The sequence below is a fragment of the Cricetulus griseus genome (genome assembly GCF_003668045.3).
Source record: "Cricetulus griseus strain 17A/GY chromosome 1 unlocalized genomic scaffold, alternate assembly CriGri-PICRH-1.0 chr1_0, whole genome shotgun sequence".
NCBI classification, from domain to species: domain Eukaryota; kingdom Metazoa; phylum Chordata; class Mammalia; order Rodentia; family Cricetidae; genus Cricetulus; species Cricetulus griseus.
This window is the reverse complement of record NW_023276806.1, coordinates 139,753,117-139,775,844: the sequence shown is the minus strand read 5'-3', so window position 1 is coordinate 139,775,844 and position 22,728 is coordinate 139,753,117. Positions and strand designations below refer to the sequence as shown.

General features: G+C 35.9%; 1 protein-coding gene across 8 annotated transcripts in view; it reads right to left on the bottom strand.

The window, feature by feature from the left end:
* Positions 1 to 9,383: 9,383 nt before the first annotated feature.
* The window catches only part of LOC100755143 (CCR4-NOT transcription complex subunit 2), a 92,230-nt gene continuing 78,885 nt past the window's right edge, over positions 9,384 to 22,728 (bottom strand). For all 8 annotated transcript variants that reach the window (XM_027392365.2, XM_027392369.2, XM_027392364.2 and 5 more), the window contains 6 exons: positions 22,559 to 22,715; positions 19,671 to 19,732; positions 19,534 to 19,583; positions 18,406 to 18,506; positions 16,976 to 17,120; positions 9,384 to 10,515 (listed from right to left, as the gene is read on the bottom strand). In XM_027392365.2, coding sequence (XP_027248166.1) covers positions 10,429 to 10,515; positions 16,976 to 17,120; positions 18,406 to 18,506; positions 19,534 to 19,583; positions 19,671 to 19,732; positions 22,559 to 22,715 — 602 coding nt within the window. In that variant the 3' untranslated portion in view covers positions 9,384 to 10,428. The remainder of the gene's footprint in view (positions 10,516 to 16,975; positions 17,121 to 18,405; positions 18,507 to 19,533; positions 19,584 to 19,670; positions 19,733 to 22,558; positions 22,716 to 22,728) is intronic.

Below are 22,728 nucleotides of genomic sequence, written 5' to 3'. Positions count from 1 at the left end.
AATGTTTGTTCAGTTTCTTTCCTCCTGGTTATTCTCAAGGTGATGGAAGAAGCTGTTGCTCTCCGACTTCATGTTACTCAAACATTTAGTTTTCTCTTATTTCCTATTTCTAAGTTGGCTTGTCTTCTGTCTTAAGTGAAACATATCTAAAGATTTCACAAATTAAATCTACTCTTTCATATTCTGAAGGGTGCGCTAGAAATCTGCATTCCTTTCTTCTACTTGTGGCAGGGCAGCCTTGTAACATTCCCAAGGAAGGCTGGATAGACTTGTTCCAGAAAACAGGTTATCATAGACTAAGTCAGAAGGGCAGCAAGAACTCCAGGGACCTCAGAAGGGTAGTTTAGCACCTTCTGCTCCCAGAAGAGAGGAGGAGCATCACAGAAAAGGGGCTAGTCCTTCCTATGAACAATTCCCATCAACAAAATCTAAATGGTCCAATGTCCAGAACCTCCAATGTTCACAGTCCTTCACAGAGCACTGTTGTCTCCACAGCTCTCCCATGACAACCAGAGTAAGGCACAATGAACTCTCAGAAGGAAAACAAGACCTTCCTAAAGAACAGCATTAAAGCTTTGCTACAATCAATTTGCTTTGGGGGAGCAACACTCTACAAAAAGATATCCAATCTGGTGTAAATGCAAGGAGGACTTTAATATCATAGGAATGGAGCATGTTGGGAAACGTTTGTTATTTACAGAATCGGCACATTGTGAAGTCTTTCTATAACAAACTTTCTAAACACTTGTATAGCTAAACTACATCAATAAGAAAAGTCATAATTGATCATCTTTCTCATTAAAATTCACTTTCTGGATAAGTCTTAAGCCTTTACAACTGACTGTTATTAGGTAAGAAGAAACTAATGATCCAACAAAGAAAAACATATAGAAATCTTATTTTCTCGATTCAGGTATGACTAGAAAAATGAGATTTCCTTTTATTTAATCTTAACTTAAAATGTTTAGTTTGGGGCTGGAGAGATGGCTCAGTAGTTAAGAGTAGGCAGTAAGAGTAGTTCTATTCCCAGCAAGCACACTGGCAATGCACAATCATTTACAACTCCAGCTCCAGGTGATCTGACACTTCTGTCCTCTGCAGGCACCAGCCCTCCCATGCTTACAAACAGACCCACCCATACATATTACTAAATAATAAATCTTTAAAATAAAGGTTTGCAGGGGACCAGAGGACCGGGGTTTGGTTTCCAGCACCGACATGGCCCCTCACAACAGTCTGTAAATCTAGTTCCAGGGGACCCAATGCCCTCCTCTGGCCTCTGCAGGCACAGGCAAAACACCCATATCCTTAAAATACAAATGAAGATCAATCTAAAAAATGTTTTCAGTTTTACTAAATGATTTCTACTATGGCTGAGAAATACACTTTGTCATGCCCCATTGTGATTGCTAAATGCTTCTCTTGTTAGACTTTAAAATATTCAGAGCCATAAATGCTACCCATTTTACTGAGCATATTAATTACTGACAACACTACCACTTCTAATACGTAGAATATATTTGTTCAAAATTAACCAAGAAGCACCCCAAGACTTTGTGTTTCATTGAAATCGCAAATACTTTAAAAGTAACTTATTTTTAAAAGTTCGTTTGTCTGTACACAGGCTCATGTTTGCATAAAGCAAAGAACAGATAAGCAGCATGCCAGAAGTAGAAAATGTAATCACTGTAATATAATTTTTAAATTAAAACGTGAGAATTTCATACATGCGTATGTTTTGATCAAACCCATGGGCCCTTTCCCTTTAACTTTTTCATACCCCTAACCCCTTCCCTCCCAACTTCATGTACTCTTTTAAGTCACTGAGTCCATTAAATGCTGGTTTGTGTGAACAGGCCATCCACTGGAAAATGAACAGGCAATTGAAGTCTCAAGTACTGAAGGCAAAGAGCAATCTCCCTTACCCAACAGCCATCAACTGGCATAGCTCTTCAGCTAGGGCGGGGCTTCATAAGCCTTCCCCTCATCTTTCCCTAGATATTAAAATTGTAAGTTTTATGAAAATGCTTTAATGAAGTAGGAGTAGACTCTTTAAATTCTTACCATTCACCATCAATGAACTTTCCTGTGAGATGCATGGCTATGTAGAAAAGGGAGTATCAGCTTTGGAATGGGAAGTTAGAAACCAAGAAGCGTTGGGCCCAGCTCTAGCAGTAAATCATCTGATGCAATCGACACTATTTCTCTTCAGATCAAAGAGTTGAACTGCAATTGTTTTCACATTCTAGGATTAAATTGTAAATTGAGTTTGTTGTTTCCAAATTAAAAATAAATGTGTATTGCTATGTCAGAAGCATGTTATTTGGAGTATCTACTAAAGGTATTCCAAATAATCTTTATGCCAGAGATCATCTTCCCACAGTGGCTAATGGAGTGAGGGAGTATCCTTGGGGGCATGGGTATACATTTACTGAAGAACTCTATGAACGAGGTTACTCAACTCACAGATGCCCCAAATTTATCATCTCATGAGGAACAAATCCAGAGATTACTTTTTTCCAGACGATACTTTACAAATGAATTTCAAATATATTATATACAAGGGTTGCTCAGCCACCCACTATGAACCCTATGAAGGGGACAATCTGTAGAATGTTGTAGCTGATGGCTTACTCTAGCTCCCATTTATTCTGAATCACATTCCTGTTTAACAGTGTTGTTGAGACACATTCCAGATCAAAGTACTGTTGTATGTGAGAGATTGTTAGTATTTAGATTAGATTCAAGCTACAAAATACACACACACACACACACACACACACACACACACGATAAACAAGTGTTGATGAAAGTCACTAAATCATTCTAGAGAGGAAGGAAATCCCATCTCATTCATGCAGGAAATTAATCTTTGCCTGGACACACCAAATGATGGAAAACACATTGACCTCTACCATCTACCCATCACTGTTTTGGCCCATTTAAAGAAGTATAAATAACTTTCTTACCATAAATTAATATTTGTACCTTGCCATGACATTGTATCAGCTGGTATTACTTAGGGAAAAGATAGTTGTAAGAATAAAGCCTCAGAAATAAGCAATTCCCATTCAGATGTGAAGCCATTTTGTCTCTCCAAGGGCTTCTCTTCTGTGCACATTTACTGGTTACTTCCGTTTCTTTTGCTGGGGTTTAGGACACTAACATTTTATAGCCCTACCTTAAAGGCGAAGAATTATTCAAAACTGTAAAGGAAACCCCACTTTAATGATCTATGAAAATAAGTCTGCACCTTCCTGTTCCATGCCACGTAATTTACAAACATTCCAAAGAGAATGGACCTTGTTCAGGAATGTCACTGTTCATGTAGAGAAGCCAGAGAAATGACTGGCTCATCTTCATTAGACAATTCATATTCTGAATAGTATTTTGCAAGTCAACTAATTCAATATTCAAATTTTAGACCTACATTTAGAATGAACCAAGAATAACCCAAAGCTTTAGATAATGTACATGTAGAAATAATTTTTGAGCACAGTAACATAAATGGCATTTAAATAAAGGTATGCTTTATATAATAGTATAGTTGAGGAATATTAATTGTTCAAAGACACTAAAACATTCAAATGATGTTTCTCTTAGGAGGAGGAAATATTTAACAACTCAAAGGAGACCAAATGAATGTGCTGCTACATATGGTAATTAAAGCTACATCTTAAAATAAATGTTCAGTAGCTAACAGATTTCAAGGTAGCTTTGAAACATTGTGGCTGCCCCAAATCTTTTATTTTTATACATAAGATGGAACTATTTATGTCATTCCCTCTTATAATAGTATATCATTTAATATACTATTATATATTATAATTATAATAGTATATAATTCCCTCTTATAATAGTATATAATTTTGAAGCTTTCACCTAAGTTTTTCTATTATAAATGAATATCAAGGGGCCAGTCCTAACATATCAATCCACTTGTGGAAATTATATCATTCTAGAAATCTGTGGCATTTCTCCCCAGATGTTTGAAGTATCATGCAAATTATCTCCAGTATGCAGTAGAAAATAACTTTCCTGGACAAAAAAAGCCCTTTATTATAAATTAAGGGAAATATGTGGCCAAGATCCTTAGGTGAAAAACAAGGCAAATTATCAAAACATTTCATGAGGTGCTTATGCAAATTGGGAGGCCACCTCCTAAGGCGGGAGAGTTGGCTTAGTGGTAAAGAGCACTTGTGGAGGACCTAGGTTTGGTTCCCAGCACCCAGAGAACCAAACACCCTGGTGGATTGTGGGATCATCCACAATCTAACACCCTCTGTTGGATTTTAAGGTCACTGCACACACATACATGTAGATGACACACTCATTCACATAAACCTGAAAATTAAGAATTGTCTTCCTCAGCTGGTGCCCTATGCTGCTTGAAAGAGTTAATGCTGGTTCTTACCAGCAAGATGGCAGACTGTAGCTATGATGTGGTAGGTGCCTACCAGGCCATGGAAATGAAAATGAATGCAAAACCAAGGTGCAGTATAGACAATTAAGATTATGTCAGCTAGTGCCTGTATGCTATTTAAGCAAGAATTTGGATTTGCAATAAATAGGAAGTTATGAAAATTTTGCAATTACAGTTTACATGAGTGGCAGAAAATCTTATGATAAATACACAGAAGTTATTTCATGGGTCCATGGATACCAAGTTCTTAAAAGCATACAGCATTGAGAAAGCCAAACCTGGATGACTGGATTTTCAGCTTTCAACTGATGAACACATTGGTGATGTATGCAATTACTTATAGTAGCTTTTAATGCATAAAACTAGTATCTAGCAAGAATGCTCTCTGGATACAGTGGGGGTAAGCATATTTGCTTTTTTATGCTTGGAAACTAGCTGGCTTGTTTCCTGTTCTGTTGATGAGTAATACTGTAAAGATTTGATCTCTCAGTGAGGACACTGGATGTTACAGGGGGAAACACCCCCCCTCCAAAAAAATACACTTGAGTGCCTCTGGCATATTAAGACTTCTTCTAATGTCTAATGTTCACTTGGTGACAGTTCACCATCACCTCAACCTAGTTAATATTAATACATTAAATGAAGCATGAAGTGTGCAGGTGGCAGCGACTTTAGATGTGATCTACAGCTGTTCCCCAGCTCCTCCCATGGACACAACCATCTACAAGTGGTCCTCAGATCTATTAGTTCGGAACCCCATTGCTAGACTGCGGTATATCCCCATAGTAACCTTAATTCAAAGACATTTATACATCAAACTGAATGATTAATTATTTTAAATAATAGAAATATCACTCACTCTAACTCATGTGATTTCTACTATGGTAGAAAACAGGAACTTGAACATGAATGCCATGTACTATCAGTTTCAGCCTAAATGTTTACTTCAAAACAGAAAAAAAAAAAAAAAAACAAAACTGGTTCCTCCTTTCCCTCGAATATGTAACTAAAACGAATTAATATACATAACCCAGTGAACATTTTTAATATTTGTTACCCTTCACTGTTTTCACATGCCTGCTCCCGCCAACTAAAGGGAGAAGAAAAATAGTAAATTAAATTTGCATTTGCAACCAGACTTAACCCCCACTAGTTTAAATACCATGTCCCCAGTTAGAGAACAGTATATTCTTTAAGGTTGTACTTTTCAGCTAACATGACTTCAATCTCTAACTTTTGATCAAGGGTATTGACACCTCAAATTGCCAAAAGGAGGCCTGGAAGCTATTAAGACCATTCTTTTACTACAAAAGATGGCAGTCCTATCAATTTTGATTTTGATACACTCAGTTTCTGCCTGACCACATCTTCTGAGGTACTTTAGATCTCATCCAACAGCCAGCACTGTGGGGCAGTATAATGACACAGAGTGACATCCTACTTCACTCAGCCTCCACTTGTTGAGTTAAAGACTTAACCTTCATTTGAAGTTCCCATATTTAAAGAGAACTGACACAAATCCCCTTGTTCTCTGGCTTTAGTCAAGGTCGTGTGTTTGAATGATTCTAAAACACATCCTTTACATATGTTTGTAATTTTTTAAAAAATGGGATGCACTTTGTAATTGGCTATCTTCATCAGAGACTTTTGATTTGACAATTTTAGGCAGATTATCAGAAATACACTAGTTAGCCCAATTTCTTTTAACACCTGGAGATAAACAACACAATTCCTTACCTTAGGCACAGAACACTCTCCAACCAGTCCCTCTTCCACTGTGTTCTATGAAACCTTAAAAGGCAAGCAGTCTCAGGATCTGAATTACTGCTCAGAAGTACAGCATGCTCATCTAGCCTTACTGAGGCCCATGCTCAAGGCCAACCTCCACAAAACAAGATGCAGTCATTCAAGCTCCTTATTATCACACTGATCCCTTTTTTTTTTTTTTTTGGCCCATGTTCAGCTCTTTTGCCACACACATGAAATCACTGCTCACTGACAACCCTAGAATTTGATTCTTGAAGGGAAATGTTTCTAATGTCTTTTCTCTAATACTGTATCCTTACTTTCTTTTGCAGTGATGACATCTGAAGATTTCTGTAAAATGGGAACCACTAAAACCCACCCCATGATGCTACTCTTTAAACAGAAAATAATAATGTATGCATAATCTGTAAGTGGCTTGGCAGTCAGACAGCAGGAAGGGGTATGCAATAGCAAAAGATCATTCAGACAGGGCTTGACATCTCAGATGTATAATGACTTTCAATAACTCTTACTGTGTCCTGAGAGCAGCATACTTTTTACTGTAGCTACATTAGCATTTTTGGCAATGGAAATACACTCATCATTTATTGGCCTACATTTAAGCCATGCTACATTTTTTTTTTTTTTAAATTTTACCATCTAAACTGCAAACTAAGGATTCAGGTTTGATTCCATCAAACATGTGCGACCCACCCATGAAACTACTGGGTCATTTTTCAGTGGATTTATGTGCTTCATCTGCCACATCTGTTCATGGTATGACCCAAGTCACTGTTAAATGCCATAGGCAAGAGGAGCCCAGTGACATACCAGTAAAATCTAACTTTCTGAAAGACATCTCAATGTCTGTCTTATCTTAGTCTCTACGTTTTTTTCTTTTTAGCTTTTAATTTTAGTATGTATGGTGTCAGGGATTTTAACTTACATATGGCAGGGCAAGCATCCTATCAATGAAGCTATACAGCTCCAGGCCTTAAGGATTGATATTTCTAAGTCTTTATAAACTACATAGACAAACTATAGTTGAGAACCCGCACGTTTTCAGCAACTCTGTTCAAAACAGATGCCAATGCAAATCTACATGAAGTGAGTCCTTCAGGGCCATTGATGGTTCTCAGGGGGTAAAAAAAAAAACAACTGAATTCTGAAAGCTAAGTGAAAATGCTTACGATTTTCATGAAGTAGGATGTTATGGCTAAGGATAATTATTTCAAAGCCCAAATGATTTAATTTGTACATTTTATTTCCAAACTGAAAAGATAAAATATAACAATTCATCAACAAGTACTAATAAGTATTTGCAGACAAATGATTGGCTTTTTGTACGGAGTGAAAGAATTTAAGTAAACCTTCAGTTCTTAAGGAAGATTACACTGAAGGAAAATGTCAGCAAAAACCTCCAGAAAGTTTTATCATGTATGTTACAGTACAGATCTTTGTATTCAAGTTAAAAGACTCCCTTTTGCAAGTTACTAGATTCTGTTCCGAAAAGCCAGTTCCAGTCCATCGACATTTGTTTGCCAGGGTGTACCCATCTGCTACACTAGAAGGAAATAACCCACATAGCTACACAGGGGGAAAGGGACAGTAATAAACTAAGGGGCAAATAGGAAATGTATAGTTTAGGTCATCTTCTTTGTATAAAGGATCAAACTTCAAATGGATTTTTTAACTTGCATTTGCAGTCAAGTTGACATCTGGCATCACCAAATTGTAAAAATGAAACAAAAAACTCTAACAGGCCACTTCCCTTAATTTTGATGATTCTGGATAAGAACTCAAAAAACTGGTGTTGCTTAAAATTCTTGCCTATATGGCTCTTAATAATTAGATCCAGCAAAGTAAACTGGTATTACCTATCTTTTTTTTTTTTTTTTTAAAATGTACATTTGGGTTTTGCCTGCATGTATGTCTGAGGATCCCACATCCCTTAGAACTGGAATTACAGTTATGAACTGCCATGTGGGTGCTGGGAATTGAACCCAGGTCCTTTGGAAGAGTGGCAGTGCTCTTCACTGCTGAGCCATCTCTCCGGCCCCCCAATAATTTTATTTATGTATTTTTCTTTTTTATATGAGTGGTCTGCCTGCATATATGCCTGCAGGCCAAAAGAAAGCATCAGATCCCATAATAGATGATTGTGAACTACGATGTGGGAATTGAATCCACGTCCTCTGGAAAAGCAGCCAGTGCTCTTAACCACTGAGCCATTTCTCTAGCCTGATTTAACTATCTTGATCCGTTAACCAGTCACACAATCATGCTTCAGCTGAATATCCCTTTCCACCATGTTTTCTTGTCCACCAGTTGCTAGTGGTTATGAAGGAAAAGTCATATTTTACAAAATAAACTATTATAAGATGAATTCTTCATTGTTGAAAGAAGCTTGTATTAAGGATCTGAATCTGGTATACAACAGTGTAGTGTCTAACAGGTTTTGGACACTGTAAAACTAATTATCAAGTGTTGTCTTTATTACTGAGGTAGTTCTTTGGTTGAATTCTGCAATATTATTAAAAATCTTGATATCTTTACCCATTGTGGCTATCTCAAAATAGAGAAAGGTGAATTTTATGTTCTTGTACATTCCTGATACACAACACAGCATTTTTATAAACATTAACTTTTCAAGCATGATTTAGGTAATGTAAATATGTTTTCATTCATATGGAAAAATAGATTAAAAATAAAAACTAAAAATTTAAATCCCAGAGCCTTCTTCCTCCTCTCTAGTTCTACTGACAGCCTCAGCCTTCAGATACTTTAAATACCGTGTTTTCATTTAGATGTAAAAAGAAAAAGAATTCAGTAACCTACAAATATTAACTATCCAGGCCAGCAAGCTGAAGGTAAATTTCATAAAAACAAAGTCTAAAAGTTCTATCATGAGATTCCTCATCAATTTCTCAGAGAACAAACTATTTGGTTGGGTCCCAGGAGTGCTGGGGCCGTTTGCTTGTAACGTTGCTACAAAACATTCAAGTTTCTCCTATGGTTAATGCTGAGGATGCATTTTTAACCTACAAATAAAAGGGCCTGTGTGGATCCATTAACCTACGTGTTGACAGCTGAAAAATAAATTTAAATTTCATCACACCATTCAGTGTATTTGTAAAGCTTCTGGTTTTTATCTGTGTTTTTCACGTTGAAGAAGAAATCTGACAATTTCAAATCAAAGTCAACAACACTGCAGTGAGGAGAGCTTTTCTACTTTATTACAAAGAGAAGAAGCCTTTATGTGGTCAGAAAATACAAGATTGATCTTTTTTCTCTTCCTATGAAACGCTGCTGTTCAAACAGCCAGAGTGAATTGTCTTAGTTCACGTCTTGAAGTCCCATCACATTCACTTGGGTATGGATGTCCTTGGCTGCTGAAAATCTGGCCCTTTAGTGCACAGGGCGACAAAGTCCCCTGACCAGCAGTTCCAGAATGTCCCATTTTCATATATTGCATCCATGCACACCTCCTAAAAATGAGGTACAGCAGGGCAAACATTTTCCAAAATAGATGTCATATATATAATATATACACATTCGTACATACATACCTTTATTCATGTGATGTCCAAAATTTAAAAAAAATGTACACATTTATTACAAAATCGTAACAAAGACTGGACAGTGTTTTGCTCATTCTGGGAAGATGAAGCTCAGTAACAACACAGCCCTGGAAACCATCCAGAGACTGTGGCAATCTCTGTCTTCTACAGTCAGATTCTTGCATTAAGCCTGGCGAAACTGCCTTTCAGAAACAGAAGGGGAAGTAAAATGAAAGAAGCAGACCTTGCTCATCTTTCCACATGAAATACGAGAAGGATCTTCACATAAAAATGCACAAACATTTGTTATTTTATTACCAATAGTGCTACAATGAACAATGCAAATTTTGTGGTCTAATTTTGTTGAGTCTTTTGTGGGTTTTCTTTTTTACATTTAAGAAACTAAATGGTAACTTCTGTCAGTGTACTTGCTTGTCTTTATAGACCCAAGTCTGTCTGCTGGCAAAAAGAAAATAAACGAAAAAATTCAGACCCTGCTCAAACTAGAGAAAACAAATTACAAATTTAGTTGTTGGGCAGCACATAATTGGTAAGGCAGGACCTCAAATGGTGACCCTTTACGTAAGCCAATTGCCAGATCCTCAAGGAATTAAAACCAGGGTGCCTGAGCCACATCAGTTCTGCGGATCTGTCGAGTACTGTGCTGAGACAGCCATACCCCAAGAAAAGGGAAGTCTTTTAGAAGGCTTGCTGAGCAGGGTTATAGTTGAAGGTGGATGGCAGGTGAGGCCGTTCTTCTAATTTGTCATATTCCAGATGGAACTCCTATAAAAGAACACCAAAAAATGAGAATTATTTCATAGGTCTTTCTAAAAACATCACACACACACACACACACACACACACACACACACACACACACACACACGGAATCAAACTCAGGCAGGCCACCACTCTCCTTGGCAAGAACATAGGTTTATACTCGCTGAACCATCTCACTACTCTAAGTGACTCTTTTCTTTCATTTTTGGTTTTGGTCAAACTATATTTACTATAAGAACAATGAAGATAATTCCACATAAAAGAGTAACCCAGGAGCATAGACACATTAGCTGTTTGCCCTTTTAAGTAAAACAGTCTGAACAAGAGGAGTTGCACCTACTATCGAGTAAATACACAAGTATAGACTTTCTGAATATAAAATCAATGACTCAGAAATGTGGATTTATAAAAATTCTGTGCAAGTTTTTACTTAAAAATAAAAGGGGAATTAGTGTAGCTCTAATGCAAAAGACTGAAAATTACAGGATGTTTACATAGTCTATTTCAATGAAGTACAAAACAAAACATGCCATTTTGTTCATGTTTAAAATGAGACACTTTCCAATTAACCTTGATGACATTTCTTATTTAAGCAAAGCTATTCTTTAATCTCATTAAAATCTCAGGAAAACAATGAGCTGAAAACACACACATGTCTAAGAACTCCCATTTCATAAGTGACATAAAAGGTAATTTAAGGGCCATATAAAACTAGATAGTTTTGGTGTATGACTATCTAAAAACTAACTGGATTACTGATTTTAATCAAACTGTGCAAATATATTCCATTTTTTAAAAATATTTTACATTTTTAAAAAATATTTTAAAGATTTATTGTGGATAATGGGGTAACTCACACCACAGTGCATACAGAGGACAAGGTACAGAAGTTGATTTTCAGCTTCCACTGTGTAGGTCAGCTCAGATCCTCTGGCTTGTTGGCAAGTATTTATACCAACAGAGCCATCTTCCTGCCCTCCCCTCTGCTAGATAGTTCAGGATGGCTTTGAAACTCCCTACATAGTCCAAACTGGCTACAAAGTCACAGTCCCTCCCTCCCACACCAGCCTCTTGAATACCAGGCTACAGGTTTGTGCTACAATCTGGCTTCAAAAGGTTTAAAACTTAAGAATGCTACTTTCTATGACCAGCACCAGAGATGCAAATGTAACTGTATATACATAAGAAAACAAATCCAAATACCTCTGTAACCACAGCCCCCGCTCCCCCCTCAGCATAGACGCTCTAAAATTATTCATTCTATAGCCTGAATCTAACTGGCACAAATTATTTTAAAATAATTTAAGCCTCAACACACATTATCTACTGAAGATTAAACAACAAGTACCATTAACAACCATGGTTAACATCTTATTTTACTATGTCTGGTATCAAAACTGACTCCATAATTGATGTTTCTACTATTAAATTAAATGAAAATTCTCATTACTTAGTTAAAAATGAAACCTTAGGCCACAGTGATCAAGGTTTTAGATACCAAATTGGAAGACACCACATTAAATAACAAGTAACTTGACAGCCTAATATGAACTAAAACGAAAGACAAAGCTAATTTTTTTCTAATCTTTGTATGTATCTGGGGTAAGTAGGTATTTTATTATACTGAAGACTGGGATCCAAACTTGGCAGGGTCTGCCTTTCCTAGTGATACACATGAGGGTTTTGTGTGTTTTTATTTTTTAATACTTTTAATTCAAGATTCAAAACAAATTTATTTAATTAAACACCCCAAATAACTTTGAAAACATTAAGTGCCTTCACAAATGTTTAAAAGGTATAATGTGTGACTTTATTCTTTCAAAAGATACTTTCCCTATGACTGAGAAAGGCACAGGGCTGCTTGCTGACCAGGGACAAGGAGCAAATGGCAATCACCATCCTTAAGGTCCCTGACAAGTGGCAGAGATGCCCCTGCACAGGCCCCACCGATGGCTGAAGCTGAGTATTTGCATTCACGTTAGCAAAAATCCAGTTAAACCATTCTTTCAAATGAAAATGTATCTTGGTTTCTAAAACTACATAGTAAAAAAGCTTACCTGCAATTTTGACCAATGACAAGCTTTAAGTTACATTTTATCCACACTGGCAAGATACACTGCTTAAATATATAAATCTCATCAATGTTATTATTTCTCACTACATATTATAGAAAAGTGACCGGTCTAAACCAAGGAAGCAGAAACACTTTACTATCTAAAATACTAAAGATATGCAGAAATTATATGGGTGAAATCTCATCTTCCACTGATAATCTTTTGTCTTCTGTCTCCCACATATTTTTATTAAGTCCGTGAACCTTGCACCACTCTTTTGCTCTCTTCATTACACTTGACTTCATTACCGATAGCATCTCTTACATACACATGTGCACACATGCTATGCATATACTCTGGAACAGGATTGAGAAGGAAACTGCTTTGTCTACCACATCCAATGCTTGGAACAGTGTGAGGTCCTTGGCAAAGTGTAATTAACAGCTTCTGAACTAATGCCAACAAGCATTCTGTGGTGGTTTGAATAAGAACGGCCTGCATAGGCTCATACATTTGAATATTCAGTCACCAGGAATGGAACTGTTGATAGGGTTGTAAGAATTACAAGAGGTGGCCTTATTGGAGGAAGTGTGTTGCTGGGAGGGGGCTCTGAGGTTTCAAAGCCCCATGCCAGCCCCACTCTCTCCCTCTTCCTGCTGCCTGTGGATCAGGGTGTGGGGACTCTGAGCTACTTCTCCAGCACTGTATCTGCTTGTGTGCCACCATGCTCCCTGCCACGATGATAATGGACTTAAGCCACTGAAACTGTAAGGATGCCCCCAATTAAATGCTTTCTTTTACAAGAATTACCTTGGTCATGATGTCTCTGCATAGCAATAGAACAGCAACTAAGTCACCTTTATGTGCTTTATAAAGAGAATACTTAATTAAGGGTGGAAGGGTCCATGATTTGTTTTACTGGAAAATACTGTTACAGGAAAATGATTTTCAAAATCCTAAAAAGAATTCTAGATACATGGAAAGCAACTTTTTTCACAACTCAGTTTTTCTTATGAACAAAATTAGAATTTCTTTTTCTCTCACAAGATTACTTAAGTAGAACTGAATTTACACAGAGGTCTCAAAACAAAACATTTACAGTAATGCCCATCACAATTCTAATTTCAGAAAGTATTAGTTTTCTGCTAACTATAGTAAGTTCATATTTAAATTTTAGGAGCACAAAGTATGTTAAAGATGGTTTCTAGAAATAGTTTGTAAAGAAATGCATAGTTAACTAAGGCATAAAGATGTACTGATATGTACTACTAAAATTAATGAAAATAATCATTTATATCAAGCATAAAATATCTTGTGCACCAGAAACACTGCAGTATCTATAAGGTTAAGTTAAGCTCTAAGAAGTCTGCAATTTGAAGTCTTTGAGAAAGCCACAGATAATAAGGAAGCTTCATCACCTCAAAATCAACAGGAAAAGAAATAACCTAAAATTTTTACTTAGGAAATTACATATACAATCTGTTATCAGAATTTTTTTTTAGTTAGTGACATGTAAGTACTATAGCAAAATTACAGAGGACCCCATGTCTTGCTAATTATTTAGGATCACCTCATAAGAAAGAATGAGCAAATAAAAAGTCAAAATTTTACATACATTATTATTATTATTGCTATTTTTTAAAGATGGGGTCTTATTATGTAGCCCCAAGTAGCCTAGAACTCAGCGATCTGCCTGTCTCTGAACAATGGTGGTATTATAGTCAAGTGCTACCATGCCCAGCTACAATGTTAATTGAAATTCTGAAAACATATAATGGACCGTACCCTAGAGCTGAAAGTCATATATATTTTAGTGGTTAAATGATTCTGATTTAAATAACTTACTGAGTAATTGTTTTTACTATTACACTTCTCTGACTGAGGAGGCTCACAACATACTTTGAATGTGCAGTCTCCATTTGCTGAGCACCAATAGAGACCCTGTATCACATCCTTATTTATCACACTCTTCACATTATAGCCTTGCAAACAAGATGAAGTCACTTGGTATTTACTATTCTACAAACTCCATTATAAGAACTGCACTTCACTATAATCAATTCATGGATTGAAACTGATTGTTTGCCATTACTATGGAAGACTTTTTAAGGAGTACCAATACAGCAGCTACATACTTTTAGAGACATCGCTTAGAGAATACCTTGGAGATACTACTACTCAGGGTTATCTTCCTACTTCACCACAAATTTTCTCAAGCAGTGAAGACAGTTGTTCAACTGTATTAGGAGACAGGTATAATTTAGCAAAATTACTTAACAAGCGTATGCCATATATAGTCTTATATTTTATATAGGAATAATTTCTTTAAAATAACATTGACCTGAACTAGAAATTGTTTCTGAGGAAAGTAAATAGCTGTAATATTAATGTTTCTGAATATCTCACATTACAGAGGGAACCTAATTCTCAAAAGTCTTTTTTTTTAAGTTTATTTTCTAACACATAATCTAACTAAATTTTAGCTATAATTATATAGCTATATATTGCTTAAGTGCATTCATTTTTGCATATGCATTTAGAATCCAAATTATTGAACATAAAGCTTCAATATGAATGCAGAAAGCTTCAATTCTCCTCCCTTGTCTCACACAATTCTCCCACAGCATCATCTCATTTACAAGTACGGCCTTAGACCTTATACAGCATCCTCTCTAGAGTAACTTTGGGAACTTGTCAGAAGTACTAATTCTTAGACCCTATCCACAGATTTGACTACATCCCACACAGGAGTTATGGCTCTGCAATTTGTTTAACCAGTTCCCCAGGTAATTCTCAAACAAGCTAAATTTGGAGAACCACAATTTAACCAAGAAATAATCAATTGCAAATATCCATGTTTGGAAGAACAACAGTAGCTTCTAACAATGATAACAGTATCAGAACTACTAACACACACAAGGAACGTTCGCCAAAAGCAAACCCTGTATTCAGGGTATGGGTGTGGGTATACATAATTTCATTCAACCTCCATGATACCTGTTTTGAAAAAAAAAAAAAAAAAGGACAGAGCCATAGAAAGGAAACTTGTACAAGTTCAACACAGAAACAGAAGTTAAATTGTATGTTTCTGTTATACTCTTTAAGGAGCAAAAAGAAAAAAAAAACTACTTTAAAATATATTACTTTAAATTAACTGCTTTTGTTTAACTAAAATGATAAAGAACACAGTCTTTGAAATTAAAACATTCTCATAAATTGTAGCTGTTGAAATGACTGACACCATCTAAGAACTAACCACTAATCACATTTACCACTGAGAAACTGAAAAACAAACCAAAACCAAAAAATAAAATAATTTTTTAACCTCTTCTGTATTTTCTACTGGATTAATCCCTTTTAATTTCTCTAAGTTTTACAAGAACTTCTAGAAGGCCAAACTTTTCTATGCTTTATATCTGACAACACTTCATACTATCTTAAAATGTAAAACATTTTAGTACATTGAAAAAAAATCACCACAAAGCAACAACTAAACTACTGCCCAAATAACTAATTCATCAGAAACACTTTTTGTCTGCTTAAATTTATTTCAAAAAGTATCTCATGCTTTTGTAGTACTAAGAATCACTGATGGAAATTATATTCAGAGAAATGGAGTTGGAGCCGTCTGAAAAGAAATGTGAGTCATATTTAGCATAAAGCTAGCTACCACTACACACCGCTGTAAAATAGCTATTGACAAGGAAACTGACACAATGCACAGGGAGACTTGCTCTTTGACAAAGTGATTTTGAAAAGCAAAGTTACAAAATCAAAATAGAACAAAATAATTCACCATTTCTTACAGCCCATTCCCCCTCAATGTGCACTAACAGGAACAAGCAATGGTGAGCATCTGCAATTCTTCTGCATTAGATGATCTGCAAATACTCGAGACTTTCTCTGAAAAGTGTACAGAACCTTTTATAAACTGCTTTTAGATAAAATGTCTCATCTTGTGTAAAGTAACAAGAAAATGAAAATATATGACTGTGATTTTAAGAGTAACTTTAGTAATTTAGCAGTCATAAAAATATTTCAAACGTAGCTGGGCGGTGGTGGCTCACGCCTTTAATCCCAGTGCTCGGGAGGCAGAGGCAGGCGGATCTCTGTGAGTTCGAGACCAGTCTGATCTACAAGAGCTAGTTCCAGGACACCCTCCAAAGCCACAGAGGAAACCCTGTCTCAAAAAAAAAAAAAAAAAAAAAAAAAAAAAAAAAAACCGTTAAATCTTACTCCATATCATAAAAATCTCTTAACAAATTTAGTGAATTGAGCTGTTGTTGGACACTTCTATGAGGCTTGGCAAAGCAACATTGTTGGACCAGTCATATTGTTATATATTATATGCAAAGGACTTTTTAACGACTATAAATATTCATACATTTTGCACATGGAAAAAAATATACCTTAGCTACTTTCCTCCAGTTAAGACAGTCAAAGAAGTAGTATGTTCCCCTCTCGTATGTGTTGGTTTTCATCGTTGGCTCCATGCCTGGTGCTCTGGTAATCCACACCCGTTCTTCTTTGTGGTATCTCCAATCACGGTTAAAACTTCAATTTTTAAAAAAGAAAGATAGTTAATTCTTCCTATGACCCATGTTAAACATTTCACATATGTGGTAAAACTTTTCTCAGAAAAATTATATATGGAATATATATAAGGGAAGTGTCTTTATCTGGCTCTGCTATTAAGTACAGGCTTACTCAAATACAGTAAGATAATGTCTCTTGTCCTAAAAGCAGGCTTTAGTACACATGCTTGAATTAAGTTAAATAATCTTCATGTAGACAAAATACTTAAAATCTTAGATGGGTGAAATAATAAAACTTGGGCAGACCAAAGAAAGATAAAATATCCTGAACAAATTATAAAAAATCAAACTGAAGCACACTAAAACAACAATGGTGATTTATATTACTAGGTAAGTTACTAAGCAAAAAGCCAATCAGAATTCACTACTTAAATTCACACACATAAATTTTACAGCTATGGTGACAACAGAATATCCATTTAGTAAAGTATAACTTTAAATTTAGATCATAAGCCATCAAAACCTCTAAGAGGATATCATGAGAACCCAGGCGGATTATCTATAGCACTTATAAATTGGGGTAGCAACATCCAAAGGAACAGATGTCCAAGTAAATACATGCTTTCCTACAGTTTGAAAGTTCACAGACATAAAGCATATGACACAAAAGCCAATTACAGATGGAAGAATGATTTGACACATTTATTTATTTATGTGAAGAATAGAGTAAAAGGAAAAGGTGTTAATCCTCATTTCACAAAAATGAGAGGAAAATGGGGGGAAAAGCAAAAAGTAAATTCTCTCAATTGAGAAATTTTAAAACCTGACAATTCAGTATCAACATAAAAGCACAAATAGTCAGGGTCTTGTCTATATAATAATTAACTGACATAAATTAAATAATGATACTTTGTGTCTATTAATCATAAACATCTGTAGTTCTACAAGAACCACATTCAAAAAATCCAATCCACCAACCATTCCACTTCATACAGTTAGCATGCATTTAAAATTCTTACTATGTTACTGTGATTATACAGCTGTAATATGCTTCCAATAGAAATGAAATTCATTTCACTAAATATAAAAATAATTTAATTTTTCTTTCATACTTTTGTTGTTGTGATGATCAGGGAATGACTAAAGTCAGGAGATGTTGGGCAAGTACTTCACCACTCAACAACTTAAATTTTATGGGAAGGACAATTTGCAATAAAAACAAGACTACAACCATCATCATTAAAGAAAACTTCAGAACATCCAAGGTATGCTAGGAGAGAAGTGGTAAGATACTCTGAACATACAGCTCTACTGCAGCTAAGAGTTGTAACACATCTCCTCCATTCATGTAATAGAGATAGAAGAGGAGGTCTTCTCCATATCGGCCAAGCTTGATTGCAGCCAGCTACAAAAGACAAATAGATTGTTCTGAATAGTAAAACAACGTGTAAAAATTTCAAAACACAATTGCTCCCACAAAATGAAAAGTGGAAGGATAACAGAAATCTTCACTTAGCACAATCAAGTGTCACTTCATCATAATTATGCGGTAAGGGAGGGAAGAGTTTTCAAGTGTTTCTTCATCTAAATGAATAAGGTTATTTATTGAACCCTAATCCTGAATCTATATGGAGTGATTCACAAGTCATTCTGTGATTTCCAGCACACCACAGATAATAAGTTTAAAAAACATAGAATCAACACACTATTGTTTAAGCAGATGCCTAAAAGAGAACTTTTCCACATTTCCCTACACAAGGTAGAAAACAGCCTACAAAACTATAAACTACGAGTAAGTGCCATAAGCTGAAACTCTCACATTAACATCAAGCACCTGAACACAAAGTATCCCCCCCCCAGTTACTTGGCTTCTCTGATAAGCCCAGTACAGATTCTCTCCCCATTATCCTCCCCTGTTCAGGGGTGGCAGTTGTGGAAGCAGACATTCTCCGGTATCTTAAACTGCTCTAAGATAAGATTCTGGAACACTTAGGCAACTGCAGCCTCAGGTCTCCAGTATTGTGCATCACAGACGTGTGTCGAGCGAGGCTAACTTCAAAACAGTTTATGTATTGTCCCATTAGAAACACTTTACTTGGATAAGTTTGTAAAGAAGTAAAAGATTGCTGATGGGTAAAGGCATAAAATGAGTATGTCAGGAGAATGACCAAACTTCCCAAGTCAATTTATTGTCATCAACTATGGTTACAATTAATAATTACAGGAAATATCAGCCCTAACACTGTTTGGTTTTAAAAACATGACCCAAAACATGAATATTACTAACAAAAGTAGAAACAAAATCGTTATACATAACTGAATTGGCAGACAAATGCAATCTCAACTGCTACCAGCATCATACTTTCTAAACTGAAAATAGCACCAAGAAAGTAGAAAATCCACAATGACTGAGAATAGTATGCTATACTCACCTTATCCCTAATGTGAATGTTCGTTAAATATTCAGATGGAACATGGAAATCTGCATAATTAAAAAAACATTCTTATTAACTGACTCTTAGGAAACCTTTCTCTCTTAAAGATTCTAAGCACAAATGGATTCTCCTACCTATGTCCTGAGGTCGACAAGGTGAAGATGCCCAGGGTGATGCAAATTTGGGATAGAGATTTCTGAACAAGAGGTAAAAAAAAAAAAAAAAAAAAAAAAAAAAGAAGCAATTTTAATGAACAAAGTAGTAAAATGTATAATTTAATTTCAAGAAAACAAGGAAAAAACAGACTTCAAATAAAAAAAGAACAACATTCCTGGTTCCCTTTGAGTTTACTGCAACTTTATAGCAGAAACCAACAGAACTGCTTTCTTCAGTACTCCACCAATAGAAAAGATAGCACAGCAAATTAAAGTGTACTTAGGGACATAATTTAAACGTTCTACTTTCAATTAGCTATATTTAACAATGCTTTAAATTCATTTTTACACTGCTCTCCAATTAAATTAATTTCATGTACACCTCACCTAAATCTGTAACTATTAGGAGCAAGATTTTATACTAAGTATTTATGTGAGTGCTTATTATATACACCTGGAACTTTTCTAGGTACTCTATGTTTTTCTAGGAACAAAACAAAGACTGCTGATACCATAAAACTTATTTTCTGTTTAAGTTTTGGATTGAATGTTGGCAGGTAATTAGCATAATAGATAAACAACAGTTTGTTCAGGGAGAGTCGTATAGTTAAGTGAGGTGGTCAGTTTAACTATTTGACAGGTTTAGATTTAAACAAATATTTAAGGATATGAAAGAGATTATCACAGATAATTATCTGATAAAATACTGTGTTACTCAAGGGAAATACTAGAAAAACTAAGACAGAGACATCTTGACATGAGAAGTAGAAGAAGGCGGCCAGTGAAACCACAACAAATGAACAAAAGAAAAATACTGCTGAGGTTGAGTTAGGAGAAAGGATGGCGTGAACATCGGAGGGATTAATTAGAATGGGACAACAAATCTGCGCCTGGTATTGAGCATAGAAAATAGCCTACTTAGAAAGAATTATCTTGAGTGCTACATAAAGCTGTACAGAATGGGGAAAAGGAAAACCAAGATTCCCTGCTTAGTTGATCTGGTGACAGAATATTCAGGCAACAAACCAGAGGGGCAGCAATTTAGTGAAAATGTGATTGGATTCTTTATCTACTTGAGAGGACTGCATCTAAGGAAGAAGGGAGGAGAGAACTAAGGAGGGAGTTAAGTTTGTGCAAGTATTAACTGAGACTAAAAAGCACAGACAGTATAGACTGGAAGCAGATCACTTAAGAGGTATTTAATTGGTAATGGCATCCAAAATCTCAAGTTCAAGAGAGAAGTCTGGAATTTTCAATATCCACGGTCCTTTCAAAGCTGAAGACTAGACAAGATCATCAAGAGAATAAACAGCAAGGCCTGGAGCTATCAGCAACTCGAAATGAGAGGGATGAGCCAAGCGATCAGATAAGAAGAATATCTTATCTTCAAGATCAAGTGAACAATGTGCACCAACAGAAAGAGCATATTGTGGTCCACTCAATTTACATCATTTGGTAACCTCGCTCAACAGTTTAGTGGAGTGGCAGAGCAGAATCCTATCTAAAATGGTTTAATTTGAGAAAAGACAAATTAGAAAAATTAAGATGATTCACTTGAAATGTCCTGCTTTAAAAATGAATGAAAAAATGACAGTAACTCAGGAGGTTGACTCAAGATAAAGTATCTTGACACTAACGGAAAAATAAGTTTATCTCCATGTAACTAGAAATGGCAAAATGGAAGTGTTGTGAGCTGAATGGAAATACACACACCTGTTATATCACTTAGGCAGAAATAGGAGCTACTCTGGGTCACACCACCAAGACCTGGGAGCTGAGGATGTAGTTAGGGGTAGTGCCTTACATTTGTATAGCACTAGTCTGGATACTAGTACCACAGAGAAGAGAAAAAGTTAAGATTCACACTACTCAATTCTGAAAATTGAGTTTTCAGAAACTTTTAAGGAGGAAGCAGGGACCAAATACTCTGGCACAGATATGTCAGGTTCAGATCGGCGGCAGGTAATGATATTTGGTGGCAGGACTGGGTGGATAACTTTCTTTGTAAAGTAGAAATAAAAGTCAGGTCATTATTTGAGAGTTAAGATATTAGGATAACAGCTGCAAAAAAAAAAAAAAAAAAAAAAAAAAAAAAAAAAAAAAAAAAAAAAAAAAAAAAAAAGAACAAACAAACAAAACAAAAACACACCCAAAATCAAATGGGTGCATATCCAGTATGAGAACACTTTGAAGTTCCTGAGCAGGAGTATAAAGCAAGTCTAGATGATAAAACTGTGCTTTTCCACAGTCCATGAAGCAGACGGATCAAGAATAAAACAAGCAGATATAACAACGACTACAGACTTTATGATACACGTATGATGGGAATTGAGACAAGGGCAAAATAGCCAAAGCCGCATAAATCAGCAATTATGACTGACCATAAATTTTACTGGAAAGAAGTGGAAGAGATAAGAATAGGAAGCAAGGCAGAACAATTAATGGATGAAAAGTCCCAAGAGGCAAATGATTATAGAAGTCACAGCAGTACAAGAGAACAAATGGATATGTGTGGCTAGAAAGAAGGGCAAAAAGTTAAATTTAGGAAGAGGCAACAGTTCCTAATAATGAGAAGATCAATGGGATGGATAAAGATGTGGCTTAGGGATGGACCCAAATTCCTAGTGATCTATGGGCTAATAATAGAAGGAATGACCCAAGAGTTAAGAAGGCAACAGCAAGTGGTAGCAGACAATAGCGTGTGATGGTGAGATAAACTACAAGTCTGAAGCTGTACAAAGTGGCAAAGGATAATATTATAATACCCACAATGCTTGCCTGGGTTATTCTGTCTTCAAAAAGAAAACAGTAAGTCTAACAATCTATTAAATGCTAGTTTATGTACAAACACAGAAGAAAAAACTTACTCAGGAGAGTTCAGATTGAGGCCTAATGTTGTTAAGTCACTTCCTAAAGCGAGATGTACCATTCCTGGGTCTGTCTCTGCTGCCCTGATAAATGTTAACAGGCCAATCATTCCAAATTGGTCCGTCACCATCCCTTGAGGAATGTTAGTAACTCGGCCTGGTTAAGAAAA